The sequence below is a fragment of the Peromyscus maniculatus genome, chromosome 5, assembly GCF_049852395.1.
Source record: "Peromyscus maniculatus bairdii isolate BWxNUB_F1_BW_parent chromosome 5, HU_Pman_BW_mat_3.1, whole genome shotgun sequence".
Taxonomy (NCBI): Eukaryota; Metazoa; Chordata; class Mammalia; order Rodentia; family Cricetidae; genus Peromyscus; species Peromyscus maniculatus.
Window position 1 is genome coordinate 45,247,560 of NC_134856.1, and position 18,993 is coordinate 45,266,552.

An 18,993-nucleotide genomic window follows, 5' to 3' on the forward strand; every position below is an offset into this window, starting at 1 on the left:
CACCACCAGCCAGGATCGCTGACCCCAGATCATCCCGGGGGGCTGTAGTTTCCAGCGGGCTACAGCTCCGTCCCAACATGTGCTCACCTACCGGAGCGGGCAGAGAGGCCCCTGGCACAGTCGCCTCGTGGGGAAGACTCCGGGTCCTTCCCATCGGGCCACTGCGACAGCGACACTTAACGACCTTCAGCGACACTTACTTCTTGCTTAGTTTCGGCTCGCCATCCACTTTTATTTCACTCTCCTGCAGCGTGGCCATCTTCCCCACCGCCTAGACCTAAGCGGGGGTGGGGGGTGGGGAAGAAATGACCGGCGTAGAGCTAGAACTTCCAGGTCAGGACCCGAAGCCCCGCCTCTTCCGGGGAAAAGGGTGGGCGCTGGGCTCTCGCGGCGCAGGCGCGGTGCGGTGCTGGGCTCCGCCGCCGGAGTGTCAATCTCCTTGTTCTCGGAGCGCTAGCCTGGGGCCGCCGGCTCTTCGGCAGCGGAGTGACAGGTATGGCGGAGGCACTGGAGCTGGGTAAAGACCCCAATGGACCCACTCACTCCTCCACTCTGTTCGTGAGAGGAGATGGCAGCGCTATGTCGTTTTACGTGCGGCCCAGCCCGGCCAAGCGGCGGCTGTCGACGCTCATCCTGCACGGAGGCGGCACCGTGTGCCGGGTGCAGGAGCCCGGGGCCGTGCTGCTGGCCCAGCCCGGGGAGGCGCTGGCCGAGGCGTCGGGCGACTTCATCTCCACGCAGTACATCCTAGATTGCGTGGAGCGCAACGAAAGATTGGACCTGGAGGGATACCGGCTGGGACTGACCGAGCAGGCGGCGGACACAAAGCCCGGGGCTTCCACCGAGGGCTCCACGGAGCTGGAGCCTCCGCCTCTGACCGGGCGCATCGCCTACACAGACGCGGACGACGTGGCCATCCTGACCTACGTGAAGGAAAACGCCCGCTCGCCCAACTCGGTCACGGGCAACGCCTTGTGGAAGGCGATGGAGAAGAGCTCGCTCACGCAGCACTCCTGGCAGTCGCTCAAGGACCGCTACCTCAAGCACCTGCGGGGCCAGGAGCACAAGTACCTGCTAGGGGACGCCCCCGTCAGCCCGTCCTCCCAGAAGCTCAAGCGCAAGGCGGAGCAGGACCCCGAGGCCGCGGATAGCGGGGGTGAGGCTTGCACCTCCAGGGACCTGGGGGCCGGGTTGCCTGTCCAGCAGCGTCCGTTTTGGCGCCACGGTCATAGCTCAGCCCCTCCCTCCTTGGTTGAGGTCCGGGTGAAAGCACATTATTTTCTCCTATCCCCTGCTCTCTGGTTTTAATTTACCTTCTCACTAACGTTTCCTTCGCAATGACTGGCTGTCGTTGACTGATTGGTTTGGGTTTGGGAGGGCGGGGAACTTGAGGTCTCGCTCCGTTGCTCAGGCTGTCCCCGATCTCTGAGGCTGACCTTCCTGCTTTAGCCTCTGGAGTGGCTGGAACTACAGGACAGTAACTAGTTTTTAATAACGGTTCTGTGTTCAGAAGGAATTCATTGTATATGAAAATCTTCTACCCTTCCTGCCCACCAGCTACCCAAATTTCCTCCAGGAAGTTACAGGGTATCCCGTTTCTCTTCTCAAAGATCTTTCTTTCCTTCTCTTTCTTACTTTTTTTTTTTTTTTTTTTGAAAGGGTCTTACTGTCCTGGAACTCACAGAAATCCGCCTGCCTCTCTCTCCTCCCGAGGGCTGGGATTAAAGCGTGTTCCACCATGCCCCGCTTTTTTCCGAGACAATTTTTCTGTGTAGCCCTGGCTGTCCTTAACTCACTCTGTAGACCAGGCTAGCCTCCAGCTCCCAGAGATCTGCCTGCCTCTGCCTTCTGAGTACTGGGAATAAAGGCGTGTGCCACCATGGCCCAGCTTGCCTGGAATTTTTTTTTTCCTTTTTAAGATGTTGCCCATATTCTGGTCTATTCAATATACGCCAGGTGAAAGGCATGGCAGATCAGTTTCTTTCCATGCTTTGATAGGATTAAATGTACTTTCATATAGGAAGAACGGTTACTTTGTGGTCTTAGGTGAGATGAATTTATTTATTTATTATTTATTTATTTATTTGTTTTGTTTGTTTGAGACAGGGTTTCTTTGTGTAGCCCTGGCTGTCCTGGAACTTGCTCTGTAGACCAGGCTGACTTCAAACTCACAGAGATCCACCTGCCTCTGCCTCCTGAGTGCTGGAGTTAAAGGCATGCGCCACCACTTCCTGGCTAAAAAAAAATGTTTTCTTAAATGGCAGTTGTGCTTTAAGGACTTTATTCTAAATTTAGTGCATAGTGAAGTTCGTCTCCTGCTAAATACCCTTCTCCTGGCTTCTGTCCTGGGAATAACTGCTATTGTCCTGTCTTGTCCATTCTTGCCCCCTTTGCTCATAGTAATACTAGCAACTAAATAACAGTTTGTTTTACCGCTTGCTTCTCTCTTTCTGTCTGTCTGTCTCAAGACAGATTGTCACTATGTAGCCCTGGCTGGTCTAGAACTTGCTTTATTGACCAATATCCTCAGACTCAGATATCTAGATGCCTTCCTGTAGGCAGACTTTTCTCTCCCGCCAGCTGGATCCCAAATAACCACACAGAGACTTATTAATTATAAATGCTCTGCCGATAGCTTAGGCTTGTTACTAACTAGCTCTTACAACTTAATCCATATTTCTTATCTATACTCTACCACGTGGTGGTACCTTTTTTCAGCACAGCATGTTCATCTCTTGCTTCTTCTGCCTCTCACTGGCGACTCCACCTTCCTTCTTCCCCACACTCTCTGTCCAAAAGTCCAACCCAACCTCTACCTGCCTAGCTATTGGCCATTTAGCCCTTTATTAAAATCAGTGAGAGCAACAAATATTCGGTATACAAAAAGATTGTTCCACAGTACCTCCTTTAGTGCTGGGATTAAAGGCATGCACCGCTGCACCAAATTTGTTTTTTAATTAATTGAACTCTTTGTGTCTGTATAGAGCTTTGCCTTATTTTTCCCCATCATTTGCATTTTATTCCATTATGTGAATGCAACATGGTGGGTTTCCTTTTTTTTCTTCTTGTGTTTGACCAGGACCTTGTGCATGTTGAAGACATGCTCTGTTGGTATGCTCCCAACCCACTTTAGTATAGAAAAGTACAAACATTTATAAATGTAGAGTAGTATGATGAGCTACACCACATGTACTCATCATACAGTTTCACTGTATTGCATGTTTATAGTTCATGGCCACTGTTGTCATTTATACCCTTTTTCCCAATTTACTGGATTGTGAAACAAATGTCAGACATTAGGAAAAAAACCCTTTTCATATTCATTTTATGAGTTTCACTTGTATGTATATCTGTGCACCATGTGCCTTGTGCCTGTGCAGATCAGAAGAGGGCATCAGATCCCTAGAACTGGAATTACGGACAGACATGACCTGGTGTGTGGGTCTGTCCCGGCCAGCGGGGTCTTCAACAGGGACCTAAAGGGAGGGTCGGCGAATGAGAGGGACAAGAGACACAAAGAATGAGAGCAAGACAGGACATCTGATCAAGCTTCAAAATTTTATTTTTCTCTCAAGGCATATATAGGTAGGCAAAGGGGGTTGCGAGCAGGAAGGGACTTAATTATGGGGGTTGCAAGCAGGAAGGGACTTAATTATGGGCTGTTTGGCCAGCAGGGTATGTTGTTCTGAGGGTTATCTATCTACACATGCCTAACTGCCTAATTGCTTAACTGCAGCTCATTCACCTGATATCTGAGAAGAGGTTCTGGTATCTGTGAGACAAGGTTCTGGTGCTATGGAGACTTAAGCAAGGCCTAGATCTAAAAAAAAGAGAGAAACCCAAATATGGCAGCATGTGTGTCAAGGCTCCCATCATGGGTCCTAGGAACCAAACCTGGGTCTTGTGCAAGAGGAATAAGTGTTCTTAGCCACTGAGCCATCTCGCTAGCCCCAAACGTCAGCCATTTTTGACTTCCATATTTATCTTTAGTGTTATGTTCACAGAAATACACTATTTTGTTTTCTATTGTGTCATTTAAGCACATATCTCTAAAAGATGCTTTAGTTGCTATATATAAAATTTACAGTAAAATTGAATTTTTGCTGTGTAATTATATACGTTTTAGAATTTTTATTGTAAAGAATGTAAAATTTATCATTTTAGCTGTTTTACGTATTCAGTTTTGTGGCATAAGTACATTCAGATGTACAACTATCACCACTATCCCTCTTCAGAACTTAGCCATTTTCCAAAACTAAAACTCTCTTCATTAAACACTGGATTTTCATTCACCTCAGCTCTGCCATTGTACATTCCCTATGAATTCATTCTCTAAGTACCTCATGTAAACGGAGTCATACATCTGTCCTTTTGTATCTGGCTGACATCATTTAGCACAATATATGTTGTAACATCTGTCAGAATTTTATTTATTTTTTGGTAGAATCATGCAATTTAGCCCTACCTAGGACAAATGGCTAACTTAGGTGCCTATTTAAGATATCAAAGCAGATGCTGGCCTCCAGCTTCTCCCAGCGTCTCTCATTACCAGTTACAGAGTCATCCTGGCTGACATACCCCGCCCCCTGCCTCCTATCCTCAACCTCTCCAGCCCAGGAGATTCTCCGATTCCTACATAACCTAGCCATTTTGGCTATGCCAGCCTCTTGGCCTCTGGGTTCCTAGGTACTCTTTGCTCCCTCCCTCTTCTCTTCCCTGCCTCTCTCTCTCCTCCTCTCATGGCCTGGTTCTGTCTGGACCCTTCCAGATGCCTCTGGCTATGATCTCCCTCATACCTACCATAAACCTTCTCCACCATACCTAGAATCATCATGTCCTCATTCATTATTTCATTCGACCTGGAACTCACTCTATAGTCCTAGGGTAGCCTAAATCTTCCTGCATCAGGCTCCTGAGTGTTGGGACTGTAGGTTATTTCTGGAAACAAGTGTGAGAATTATTGGGTAGGTATATCTTATGCTCTTCATACTGAATAATAAAAGAGGTATTTTCTAAAAGAAAAAAGTCTGGGCACACGGAACCGATACATATGGTCTGTGCAGATGAGCCATGCTGATCTGCTGTCATTTTCTTTAACAGAACCTCAGAACAAGAGAACACCAGACTTGCCTGAAGAAGAGTGTGTGAAGGGAGAGACCAAGGAGAGTGACGAGTCAGTCAAGAAGCTCTTCGAGGAGGCCACTCGGGAGTTTGAAGACGCTGTGGTATGTTAGCTCAGCTTACTCCTTTCTCCCCCTTGCCTCTCCATTCCTGTTTGCTTATTAAACTACAATTTTCATTCACCCAAGGCTGAGAACATAGAGAAGTTCAGGATCGAAGAGGAGAGAAAATAGATGTGATCTGGCTTTAGGCTTCACAGAGCTTTCCATATCTGGCAGGATATATTTTATTTTATTTTTCTTTTGTTTTACTTTGAGAGAGGGTCTCACTGTGTAGTCGTGGATGGCTTAGAATCTGTCTGCTATGTAGCTCAGGCTGACCTTGAACTGACAGAGGTCTGCTTGTCTGCCTCCTGAGTGCTGGGATTAAAGGCATGTGCGAAGGAATGGCTGTATTTTAAGCAGTGTAAAGGATTCTGCTTTAACCACTTGATCTGAGTGTGTGCTTCTCGAAGTTTATTTGGTTGTTTCAGAATGTTCTTACGCCTCTCGGGAGCATAAATCTAACTCTCAAAACATTTCTAGTAATTTTGTTTAAGCATTTAGGTTTCTGTGTGCTTAGAGCTTTGGAGATTTTGTTTTGTTTTATTTTTCAAGACAGGGTTTCTCGATGTAGCCCTGGCTGTCCTGAAACTCAGATCCGCCTGCCTCTGCCTCCTGAGTGCTGGGTTTAAAGGCATGTGCCAGCACTGCCTGGCTCTTTGGAATTTTTTCTTTTATATTCAATCTGTCTATGATATTAGAATCCCACAGTAATAGCTTTTGAGAAAAACAGGTGCTGTAAAATGATGGCAACTAATTTTTTTTTATCCAAATTATATTTGTGTGTCTTCAGTAAGAATAAATATCTTGTGAATTAACTTTTTAGAAACATCTAAAAATTTTACTACAATCTTTTTTTATGATTTATTTATTTTTATTTCGTGTACATTAGTTTGCCTGTATGAGGGTATTGGATCCTTTGGAGCTGTGAGCTGCCATGTGGGTGCTGGGAATCGAACTCAGGTACTCTGGAAGAGGAGCCAGTGCTCTCAACCACTGAGCCATCTTTCCAGCCCCTTATTACAATCTTATTTATTGGATAGTAAGCCCGTCTTCTTCCGCCGTGTAGGTCCTGAAGACTGAACTCAGGTGTCAGGTTTGGCAGCAGGAGCTTTAACCTGCCCAGCTATTTTGCTGGTCCTGAATTAATCTGGCTTTTATTAACACAAAAGAAAGTGGTTATGGAACTAGGCGTAGTGGCCCATGGATCTCTGTGAGTTCCAGGCTAGCCTGGTCTACATAGTGAGACCAGGACAGCTAGAACCATGTAGTGAGACCCTATCTTGGAAACAAAACAAAACAAAAGAAAGTGGTTATGATTCACCCTTGGCTATATTATCTCTGATGGAACCCAGGGCTACCTTGTCTCAAATTAAAAAAAAAAAAAAGACACACTGTCTCAGTGAATGCGGTGGGACATGCCTATAATTACAGCACGTGGGGGTCCGAGGAGGGGAATCAGAAACAGGCGGAGGTGGGGAGGTGGCTGAGAGGTTAACAGCCCTTGCTGCTCTTGCGGAGGACTCGGGTTAGATTCCCAGCACCCACACAGCAGCTCATAACCATCTTTGACTCCAGTCCCAGGTATCTATTGCCCTCTTCTGACTTCTGTGGGCACCAGGCATGCACACGGTGCACATACATACATGCAGGCAAAATACCCATACACATAAAAGAATCTAAAAAATTAAAAATTAATTCAGAAAGTGGAGGGAGGGGAAAAAAAAGTTAAAGGTCACAGTAAATTCAAGGTCAGCTAGACTACATGAAACATTATCACCGTATAGCCAAAACTGCCCTGAATTTATGGGTGACCCTTCTGCCAGGAATGCTGGGATTTTAATCAGATAATATATATATGTATAGATAGGTACAAATATTCCCTTCCATTTATTATCCACATATATGTATGTGCACTGTCAGCACGGATAAAGATAGATGAGAGGAACTGAAGGGAGGAGGCCCAGGTGATGTGTGAAGAGCCAGGGAATGGTAGTTGGGAAAGATACATACTGCAAGAGTTCAAGGCTAAGTAAATACGAACTGGTCTCCCTCCTCATTCTTTATAGGTGGGTGAGAGCCCTGACTTTGAAATACATATAACGATGTGTGATGATGATCCTCCCACACCTGAGGAAGATTCCGAAACACAGCCAGATGAGGAGGAAGAGGAACCAAAAGTTTCTACACAAGAAGTGGGAACTGCCATCAAAATCATCCGGCAGCTGATGGAAAAGTTTAACCTGGATCTATCAACAGTTACACAGGCCTTCCTGAAAAACAGTGGTGAGGTGGAGGCCACTTCCTCCTTTTTAGAGTCTGGCCGGAGATCTGATGGTTATCCAATCTGGTCCTGGCAAGATGACTTAGATTTGCAAAAGGATGATGAAGACACTAGAAATGCATTGGTCAAAAAATTCGGAGCTCAGAATGTTGCTCGGAGGATTGAATTCCGAAAGAAATAGTGGACAAGATGACGAGAAAGGTGTGGCAGGTGATGATACAAACATCTTGTGACCGCTGAAACCGACCAGCACTGCTGTTCTGTGAGCCCCAGGTTTTGTAGCCAAGCAGCGTTATGTAGCAGGATGAAACAAAAGGAACTGGGATGTAGAGTGGTCCCTGGCAAGCATCTCTGTGTTTATGATAGGGAAATCTAAATCCGAGAGGCTGGAGTGTACAGTAGTGATTCTTTGCTGGAAAGCAACCCCTGTCGTATTGGTGACAGGAGCCTAGTGACAAAATCACAGTTGGAAATGAAAAGGCATAGGTCCTTCCACTCTTGATGAGTAAAAACCTCCTCTTTCGGCAGAAGTTGTTTTAGATGAAGAGTCCCAAACCATGAGTCTAGAAATAAGATTTAATTGCAAAGCTTATACCATGGACTGTTCCAAACCATCCCATCTCCCAGGAGCTCTGATTTCTACTGTGTTGAAAAATCCCACCTTCAGCTTGCTAACAGTATTTGAAAACTCTGCTCCTACCCTGGCTGTTATTCTTTGAGTTCTCATTCAAGTCTCTAGTATGCATTTGCTTACTTAACAACTCAGTTTTGTGTACAGTAAAACCCTAGAGTTGTGGGGGAGCGTCCAGTCTTGACATTATAACAGATGTCATATATGAACTTCACAGTCAAGAAGAAAAAAAAAATCAAGTTACACACACACACACACACACACACACACACACACACACACACACCCTCAAAAAACCTCTGTGCTCTAAGTCTATGATTCTGCGGCTCCCTTTTGTAGCTCTCCCCAGCCACATGGGGGCTGCTGGTTGGATACTGTTAATTGTGATGTGTTTTTTAATCTTACCAAACATAAGTTTTCTGTTGAAAAATTGTGCTAGAGTTAAAATTTAGCGGATTGGTCCACTTTGTTGTGTTGCTTATATCATTCAAAATAAATATAATTTTGTGTTTGAGTTTTGTTTTTGGTTTCTCTGTGTAGTCCTGGCAGTTCTGGATCTCACTCTGTAGGCCAGGCTGGCCTTCATCTCGAGTGCTGGGATTAATATTAAAGGTGTGTGCCACCAACACCTCGGTGGTGTTCTTTTGATTTTATACAGGAAATGGTTTAGGTAAATTGTCATTCTAGAGTTAATAAATCATGAAAAGATGATCTTCCTGGATGGAGCAAAGGGAAGATGTGCATCAGAACTATATGACGAGTGGCAGAATTGATTGAAATACTGAGTCCAAGGGAAGAGAACCAGAGGTTGGGTAGCAGGGGTGAGAGCCCTGTGTCGCACTCTGGACACTCACACTTCCAGCGCCTCCACCAACGGGAGTCCGTATCTGCTTGGCCCTTCCTACTTGAAGTGCTGTACAGTTAATGTTCTTGGGAGCAGTCACACGTTTTGGTGGCTGGCAATCAGAGGATGAAGTGTACTCAGCTTGGTCTTGCTCCATTTACCGCCTAAATGTATTTTGGAATCAGCTGCACTGAAAAAAAGTGTTTTTTTTGTTTGTTTTTTTTGGTTTTTTTTTTTGTTTTTTAAAGAGCTTATATCTCAAATACTTTCTGTATAGCTTACTCCTGGTGGAATCTGTGTAAGTGAAGTGTTTAACCTTAACCCCCTTCTGAGTATGTTTTTGGCATATGACATGCTTCCAGTAATATAATTCTCACTACAGTAGTGACGTTTAGATGGGAATTGAGAGGGGCTATATGGTAGGATTTGTTTAAAATGTATACTCTCTTGTTAGAACTCTAAATGGTTAAAATTACTGCTTTAGATATGCCATTTAGGATGTCAATACCTTAGTAAAGTTGCCATCTACTGGTTTTACAGAGCTAGAATTCCAGTTTTGTCAAATATTACACAGCGACCTGATTTGTTATACCCTGAGTCTCAAAAGATATTCCAAACACAAAGCAGTTTACAGCTTACTATATATTATATGTTATGACAGTCTATCGGGATTGTCAACTTAGTTGCATCTGGAATCAACTAAGAGACATGCCTCTGGGTCGGTTAGTGAGGTCATTTCCCGGAAGGGTTAACCAAAGGGAAAAGGCCCTCAGAGTGGGCATCATCATCCCCCATAGTGGCCCTGGACACAAAGAGGAGGACAAGCTGTGCGGCTGCTTTTCCTGCCTTGGTTTCTTGCTGGTGAGTACATCCTCTCCCCACTGCTGGTGAGTGCATCCTCTCTCCCACTGCTGGTGAGTACATCCTCTCCCCCACTGCTGGTGAGTACATCCTCTCTCCCACTGCTAGTGAGTACATCTCCCCCACTGCTGGTGAGTGCATCCTCTCCCCCACTGCTGGTGAGTACATCCTCTCCCACTGCTGGTGAGTGTATCCTCTCTCCCACTGCTGGTGAGTACATCCTCTCTCCCACTGCTGGTGAGTACATCCTCTCTCCCACTGCTGGTGAGTGTGTCATCTCCCCCACTGCTGGTGAGTGCGTCCTCTCTCCCACTGCTGGTGAGTGCATCCTCTCCCCCACTGCTGGTGAGTGCATCCTCTCTCCCACTGCTGGTGAGTACATCCTCTCCCCCACTGCTGGTGAGTGCATCCTCTCTCCCACTGCTGGTGAGTATATCCTCTCTCCCACTGCTGGTGCTGCTGACACCAGAACCCAGCTTCTTTAGCCTTCCAAGGTGGGCTGAAGGAATCCTCCAGGACTTCAGCTTCAGACTGGGACAGCTGAGACATCCAGGCTTATGGACTGAGCAGCCCCAGGGTTCTGGGCATTAGATGATCCGGCCCTTATTGTGTAAGTCAGTCTAATCAATTACCTTGTGTAGTACACATTCATCCTCTTGGTTCTGTTCCTCTGGAGAACCCTGACTAATACAGGCAGAGTGCTGGATTTCTGCTTGTGCCCTTCCTCTACCAGTAACAAGCCCCCCCCGCGCGCCGCCGCTGCCCCCCCCCCACCAGCCTACCCTTTCTCCTAAGCCTCTTGTCTGTCTTTTGATACAATAGAAATTTGTTTTCTCATTTCTGGAGGCTAGAAGTTCAGGATCAAGTTGTGAAAAACTCCGGTTTCTTCTCTGAACTGTCAGATGCCCTCTAGCTTTGTCCCTTAGCTTGTATGCTCTGGTCTCTTCTCTTAAGGACATCTGTTAGATTAGAATGGGGCCTACCTCCATGGCTTCATTCTACATCAGTTACCACTTTTAATACAGTGCAAGGACATCTGGAGGTCCTGAGGGTTTTCAGCATATGAACTGGGAGTAGGGGCATAATTGAAGCCATAGCATTTCTCCGAGACTAACTTGGGATTTAATCTGATGTTTAATTCCCCTTGATTGCCATTAGTGTCACTTTCAACCCACATGACCAGGACTGAAACTAGCCTGCCAAATTATGGACCTCATTCTTGACTGTTCAGATCTGTGCTTCCCAGGCACCAGAGTTCCGAGGAAGCAGTCAGAAAGGATTGTTGGGCCTTCTGGTGTGCTGGATGTCTTTTGTCAACTTGACACAAGCCTAGACATATCTGTGAAGAGGGACTCTTATTTTTTATTTTTTATATTTTTTTTGTTAGTTTTGTTTTTCAAGACAGGGTTTCTCTGTGTAGCTTTGCACCTTTCCTGGAACTCACTTGGTAGCCCAGGCTAGCCTGACTCTGCCTCCCGAGTGCTAGGATTAAAGGCATGTGCCACCACCGCACCGGCAATTAAGGTACTCTTAATTGAGAAAATGCCTCCAACAGATTAACCTGTAGGCAAGTCTGTAGGATATGTCCTCGATTAATGATTGATGTAGGAGGGCCAGCCCACTGTGGGTGGTACCACTAATGGGCAGGTCTAGGATGGTATAAGAAAAGCAGGCTGAGCAAGTCAGTAAGCATCGCTCCTTTATAGTCTCTGCATGAATTCCTGCTTCCAAGCTCCTGCCCTGACCTCCATGGATGATGGACTACAAACTGTAAGCTGCAATAAACCTGTTCTTTCCCAAGCTGCTTTTGGTGTTTATCACAGCAACAGAGGTTTTAGGAAGCCTGGGTCTTCTGGTGAGTGGGGATGGCTATGCAGGTGAATCTGATTAATCTGAATTACACCACCGCACTCCCCACTATTTGCATACATAAAACAAGGACTTAGTAAAGAGCATGCCTGACTGAAATCTAACTAAACCAAAGTGCTATCCACGTTGTACTCATTTCCTGCTTTGGACAGCTCTTCACTAAATACCTGCTCCTCAGAGGTTGTGTCCCAGAGCCTGGGAACTGCTTGTGCAGTTATAAAAAACTAACCCCTAGCTTCAGAGAGCCATTCTAAAAAGCTAACCTTTGGTTGTAGCCAGAGCTACTGGTTGTAAGCAAAGAAAACCATTGTTAAAAGTTAATCCAGGGCTGGAGAGATGGCTCAGTGGTTAAAAACACTGACTGCTCTTCCAGAGGGACCTGGGTTCAATTCCAAACACCCACATGGAAGCTCAAGCTCACAACTGTTATTTCAGTTCCAGGGGACGGACACCCATGGCAAAACACCAACGCACGTAAAATTAAAAAAAAACCCAGCACTCAGGAGGCAGAGGCAGGCGGATCTCTGTGAGTTCGAGGCCAGCCTGGGCTACCAAGTGAGCTTCAGGAAAGGCGCAAAGCTACACAGAGAAACCCTGTCTCGAAAAACCAAAAAAAAAAAAAAAAAAAAAATTAAAAAAAAAAGTTAATCCAAAGCTGACAACGGTCTGTTCCCATTTCTTTAGGCTTGTAATTTTATATTTTTTTATTCCTATTCCTGGACACTTCAAGTACTCTACCTCAGAAGAATCCCGGTCTGTTCCCATTTCTTTAGGCTTGTAATTTTATATTTTTTTATTCCTATTCCTGGACACTTCAAGTACTCTACCTCAGAAGAATCCCTGGCTGTCGGCTTCTCCCATTCTGCCAGGAAGTCAGGCTGCCATGCTACTTACTTACTGTTAGATAGCCAGTTAGAAATCAGCAGGCTTGGGGCCCATGAGATGGCTCAGTGGATAGAAGTGCTGGCTGGCAAGCCTGCTGACCTGTGTTTGATCCTGGAACTCATATGGTGGAAGGAGAGAACCAGATCCCTAAAGGTGTCTTCTGATCACTACATGTGTGCTGTGACACATACACACCCTACATTTTGGTTGTTTTTTGATCTCCCTGTATAGCCTTAGCTGGCCTGGAACTCACAGAGATCCACCTGCCTCTGCCTCCCAAGTGCTGGGATTAAAGGCGTGTGCTACCATACTCAGCCCTCACCACCACCAATATTTTAAAGTAAATTATTAGGCTTGAAGTTTAAAGAGGATGGGCTCTTACATCGTGATCAGCACCTTGGAAAAGTAAGAATGAAATAGGACTTTGATTGTTGGTCAAAATAATGGGATCTGAATTGTATTTTTTGGCCTCAGATGGCGGAAATACAATTTTCTGAACTGCCAGGAAGACCCTAAGAGTATTATCTAGCAGGAGGCTTGATTGCAAGGGACAAAAGCATACCACTGTTCATTCTCTTAAGAGTTAATACAGATAATACACAAACACTGGGGCCAGGGAAGCCGATCAGTCCCTTGCTCAGCCATCATCAGAAAATCTTCCTCCTGCAGCAGATGGGAACAAATACAGAGACCCACAGGCAGACATTATGCAGAGTACAAGACCTTGGGAAACTCAGTCCTAAATGGGATGGTTCCCACAACCCCCACCCACCCGGCTGGCCAGCCCCAGGGCTCAGGCAACCCTGCAGAAGAGGAGGCAGAAAGAGTATAAGAGCCAGAGGGGATGGAGGATGCCTAGGAAACAAGGCCCTCTAAATCCGCATGACTGATGCACAATGAACTCACAGAGACTGAGGCTGCATAAGCATGTGGTCTGCACCAGGTCCTCGGTGTGTGTTATGGCTTCCAGTTTAGTGTTTTTATGGGATTCTTGTGTGAGCGAATGAGTGGGTCTCTTTCTCATGCTATCTCTTGGGTTCTCTTCCTTCTGTTTTGTCCTATTCCGATGTGGTAGTTTTTGTTTAATTTTATTACATTTTATTAATCCTTGGAAGCTTGTTTTGTTCACTTGTTTTTCAGAGTAGGGTTTCTCTGTGTAACTCTGGCTGTCCTGGAACTTGCCCTGTAGACTAGGCTAGCCTGTGAAGTCACAAAAATCCATCTGCCTCTGCTGGGATTAACTGTGTGCACTACCACTGCCCACTCTAAACCTGTTTGTTTTTTTATTTTATTTTATTTTATTTTTTTGGTTTTTCGAGACAGGGTTTCTCTGTGTAGCTTTGCGCCTTTCCTGGAACTCACTTGGTAGCCCAGGCTGGCCTCGAACTCACAAAGATCTGCCTGCCTCTGCCTCCCGAGTGCTGGGATTAAAGGCGTGTGCCACCACCACCCAGCACCTGTTTATTTTTTTTTTAATATTTATTTATTTATTTATTATGAATACAGAAGAGGGAGCCAGATCTCATTACAGATGGTTGTAAGCCACCATGTGGGTGCTGGGAATTGAACTCAGGACCTCTGGAAGAGCAGCCAGTGCTCTTAACCACTGAGCCATCTCTCTAGCCCCACCCGTTTGTTTTCTAATGAGAGACTGAAGGGGAGTGGATCTGGATGGGAGGGGAGTGAGGTAGGAACGAGGAGGAATGGAGAGGAAACGGTGATCAGGATATATTATGTGAGGGGGAAAAATCCCGATTTTTCAATAAAAGGGGAAAAAGTGTTAATATATACAGGCCTCTTAATCGCATGGGCAGTAAAGCAACCCTAGGAAAGCTGTTTTAGGGACTTTAGTAGTTTAAAACCTGTCCGAGGGCTGGAGAGATGGCTCAGCAGTTGAGAGCACTGGCTACTTTCCCAGAGGACACAGGTTCAATCCCAACACTCACATCTGTTCACAACCATCTGTCTGTCACTCCAGCTCCAGGGGGTCCAGTGCTGTCTTCTGACCTCCGTAAGCACTAGGCACACACATGGTACACAGACATACCACAGACAAACATATAGGCAAACACCAATACTCATGAAAAAGAAAACCTGTCTGAAAAGGTAGATTGGCATTATAGTATCTTTGGTCATTGGCCACCCCTTTTGGGAGATTCTGTCAGTCAGAGGCTGCAGTCTACCATGGTCTGGCAGGTCTCTTGAGCTTGGCGACAGGGAGGATCTCTCTCCCCCTTCCCCTGTCCCCCATCAGGGGCTTCCTGCTCTCTGTCTGACCTTATCTGGAGACTGTCTCCAGGTCAGGATGCCTGACTTATCTCTAGATCCTGGATTCAGTTCCCTTAGCTTTCCCCCTGCTGCCCCGTATGGTAATTAGACTTGTGCTAGGAGCCTTGTGATAGGAGCGTGCTGTTTAATGCAACCAGGTGATGCCCCACCCAGCCTCTGTCCCGGCCTCTATGTCTCCCCTCACTCTGGAATAAAGCTGAGCTGCCTCACTGAAGCTGCATCCTGGAAGGCTTTTTCCACTGTGTTCACAGGCTGTGCAAAGCCTCTGTGGCCACTGCTGCCCCTTTGTCCTCGTGGACTGGTGGGAAAAAGGGACACCATACACTCCCACACTGTGAAAATGTCCTCCGTGGTAACCCCTTTGCTAAGGTCCACTCTCATCCCTGGAGGGCATCCCCATTTTACTCTGTAATAATTCTGCTTGCTGCCAAGCCTGATGACCTGACTTTGATCCCTCAGACCCATATGGTGAGAGAACTGATTCCAGATGTACAGGGAAGGACAGTCACTTAAGGGTTCAAGTAGATTTGGATATTGGAAGGCTTACTCACTTGTTAGCCCTTGACATTGACCTGTCAAAACAGAGCTCTGTTAGAGCTATGGAGTCAGATCTCTGATGTCACTGCAGGTGAAGGAGAAGCTGGGTAGCTAGCAGGATGGGCCAGGTGAAAATGTGCAAATTGCTCGGTTCCTCAACAATCTGGCTCAGACAAAGCTGCTCTCTTCACATGTGGTGGTTTGAATGAGAATGGTCTCCATAATCTCATGTATTTGAGTACTTGGTCCCCAGCTGGTGGAACTGTTTAGGAAGGATTTGGAGGTGTGGTCTTGGAGGTGTGTCAGTAGGCTTTGTGGTTTCAAAGGATTTGTAACAGTCTCATGTCTGTCTTGTGGTTGTGTTTACGATTTGAGTTCTCAGCTATTCCTTCATTCCACCATCATGGACTCTAACCCTCTGAAACTGTAAATCAAATTAAATGCTTTCTTTATAAGCTGTCATGGTATTTTGTCATAGGAATAGAAAAATAATGAAGAAACCACGTCTTTTTTTTTTTTTTTCCTCTTAACATAGGGTTTCTCTTTGTAACTCAATTTGTAGACCAGGCTGGTCTTGAACTCAGAGATCCGCCTACCTCTGCCTCCTTAGTGCTGGGATTAAAGGCATGTGTCGCCACACTCAGTCACTTATCTTTTAATTGGGTTTTTCATCAAGAATTAGGCCATATCTGCCAAATGTAGTGGCACACATCTTTAATTCTTGCACTAGAGGTAGGAAGATCTCTGCTGCATTCTAGGACAGGCAGGGAGGGCTATTACACAGAGAAACCCTGTCTTGGGGGCTGGGCGAGGGGTGGTGTGTGTGTGTGTGTGTGTGTGTGTGTGTGTGTGTGTGTGTGTGCTCACGCACAGAATTAGGCCATATGACTGAGGCTGTTGTTCAGTAGTCCAGTGCTTGCCTAGCATGCATGGGACCCTGGGTTCAATCATCAGCACCAAGCAAACATGGTGTGGTTGGTGCTAAGCCTCTAATCCCAGTGGAAGTAGAATCCTAGGAGGTAGAAACAGGGGGAACAGGAATTCAAGATTATCTTCAGCTATACCTTGAGTTCAAGGCCAGCCTAGGATACTTGAGACCTAATCTCAAAAAAAGGGGGGGTTTCCCCCATAGTTTATATTTTCAACTGATATGACTAGCTCAAGCTTCTGCTATTGTGACTTCTCTGCTATGATGAATTGTGGACAAATAACCCCCTCTTCTCCTAGCCTCTTCTTTTTTTGGAGGGGGGCGTTTAGACAGGGCTTCTCTATAGCTTTGGAGCCTGTCCTGGAACTAATCTGTAGACCAGGCTGGCCTTAAACTCACAGAGATCCGCCTGATTCTGCCTCCCGAGCTTGAATTAAAGGCGTGCGCCACCACCGCCTGGCTCCTAAGCCTCTTTTTGTCGGAGTATTTTTTCACAGCAACAGAAATAAAACTCAGGCAGAAATTGGTACCAGAAGGAGGGGTCATTGCTGTGAAAGGAATGGGGGCTATATCAGGAACTGGGTTAGAGGGTGCATTTGTGTGCTATTCTGGCCAAGAATCTGGCTGCATTCTGCCTGTGTCTTGAAAATCTGAGTAAAGTTCAATTGAGAGAGAGATAATAAACTAGTTTGTTGGCCATTCAGGCCCGTAGAGATCAGCACCACCCAAGTAAAGTATCGGTGCTACACTGGAACAAAAGGAAGTATACCCTGAGGTCAAGGCCTCACTCTGGATGTCGTGGAGATACTAAGCTAAAAAATGGGTTTTCAGCCGGGCAGTGGTGGCGCACGCCTTTAATCCCAGCACTCGGATGGCAGAGCCAGGAGGATCTTTGCAAGTTTGAGTCCAGTCTGGTTTACAAAGTGAGATCCAGGACAGGTTCCAAAGCTACACAGAGAAATCCTGTCTCAGGAAATAAATAAATAAATAAATAAATAAATAAATAAATAAATAAATAAATAAATAAATAAATAAATACACATGAGAAGAAGAATGGGGTTTCCCTGTTCTTCATAAGCAACTACACAGGACAGTGTTCCCTCCTGTCCACACACAGAAGCGGATAGAGCTGTGGCTCAAGAGGGGCTGGGCCACACCTCCAGCTGGCAGCAGAATCTGGCAATGTCATCAGCATTGCCCATGTGACACTGATCTTCAAAGCAGGAAAGATGGAAGACCGAGGATGTCACGGAGAACTGCCGGGGTGGGGCACCGCGTGGCCCGACTGGAAGCAGCTCTAAGAAGCTCTCCGGAAGATGTGAAAGTGAAGGTCAGTCTGGGTAAGGATTGGGACCCTGGGACCTCTGACTACCAAGAGTTGTAGATGTGGAGCAGAACTGACCTAAGCCTCAGAGAAGCTGTGTGTACTTCCAGTAGCAGGGATGGAGGAATGGGACTGCCCAAACCTTCCGGAGCCCAAAGATCGTATTGTGAGCCCCAGGTGCTCACATAGCTGCTGCTGGGTTTTGGTTTTGCTTTGGTGTGATCCTTTTCGTTCTCTGTACTTCCCTTTTGAAATGAGAATGTTTAGTCTATGCTAGTATATTTTGGAAGCACGTAACTTTTGGTTTGTTTTTTTTTTAGGAATGAGCTCATAGTTAAGAGATTGTATTTTTAAAGTATTATAATTTTTTAAGCTATGGAGATTTTAAAAATTGGACTGTATTTTACATTATGAGAGAAGCATGAGACTTTGGGGACAAGGTGTGAAGCTGTGTTGTGATCTTTAGTTTTTTTTTTTTTGGTTTTTCGAGACAGGATTTCTCTGTGTAGCTTTGCGCCTTTCCTGGAACTCACAGAGATCCGCCTGGCTCTGCCTCCCGAGTGCTGGGATTAAAGGCGTGCGCCACCACCGCCCGGCGTGATCTTTAGTTTTAACAGTCAACATGACATAGTGTAGACTCATTTGGGAAGAGTCTCAATGAGGAATCGTTTAGATCAGGTTGGCTTCATGGACATGTATGTAGGGAAGTGCCCATTGTGGGTGGCACCATCCCTTGGGTCTAGGTCCTGGACTCTGTTAAGTGTGGAGAGGGATACTGAGCGTAAGTAAGCATGTATGCATTCATTCTCTCTGTTCTTGACTATGGGTATGACTACCTGCTTGCTCCTGTTTAGACTCCCCCTTGGTGCCATACTGTAGCTTGGAATTTTAAGTCAAATAAACCCTTTCTTCCTTAAAGGTGCTTTGACCAGAGTATTTTTACCACCACAACAGAAATGCATCTAAAACATCATCTAAGTACATTATTCTTTACATTAGTTAGCATTGTTTTGGTTGAGACTGGGTTTCATGTATCCAAGGCTGGTCTTGAACTTGCTACATTGCAGAGGATAACCTTGAAGTCCTAATCTTCCTACCCCCACCTCCGGAGTGCTGACATCATAGGTATGTGCTACCATACTGGGTTGTTGTTATGAGGCGGGGTCTTGCTATGGACCCCAGTTTCCTTTAACCTGTGTAGCCAACACTATCACTATTTTGTAGTAGTCCTGCTTCACTCTCCAGAGTGCTGAGATATGGGCCTGAACCACCAACACCCATCAAGAAAAGCTTTCAATTACTATTCTTTTGTTTTTGTT

The 18,993-nt window shown here is 45.9% G+C and overlaps 2 protein-coding genes across 5 annotated transcripts in view; one reads left to right on the plus strand and one right to left on the minus strand.

The window, feature by feature from the left end:
- Positions 1–395, minus strand: part of Kars1 (lysyl-tRNA synthetase 1) — a 23,109-nt gene extending 22,714 nt beyond the window's left edge. Inside the window, exon 1 of one of the 4 annotated variants that reach the window (XM_006974074.4) lies at positions 201–395. In XM_006974074.4, the coding sequence (XP_006974136.1) occupies positions 201–259 (59 nt within the window). In that variant the 5' untranslated portion in view covers positions 260–395. Of the gene's footprint in view, positions 1–87 lie in introns of all 4 variants that reach the window. The other 3 variants (XM_006974073.4, XM_042277743.2, XM_042277744.2) reach the window with 3 other exon arrangements.
- Terf2ip (TERF2 interacting protein) lies at positions 367–8,651 on the plus strand. Its single transcript, XM_006974072.4, has 3 exons — positions 367–1,156; positions 5,101–5,225; positions 7,292–8,651. The coding sequence occupies exons 1-3, from the start codon at positions 496–498 to the stop codon at positions 7,685–7,687; spliced, it is 1,182 nt and encodes a 393-aa protein (XP_006974134.1). The 5' UTR covers positions 367–495; the 3' UTR covers positions 7,688–8,651.
- The last annotated feature ends 10,342 nt before the right edge of the window (positions 8,652–18,993 follow it).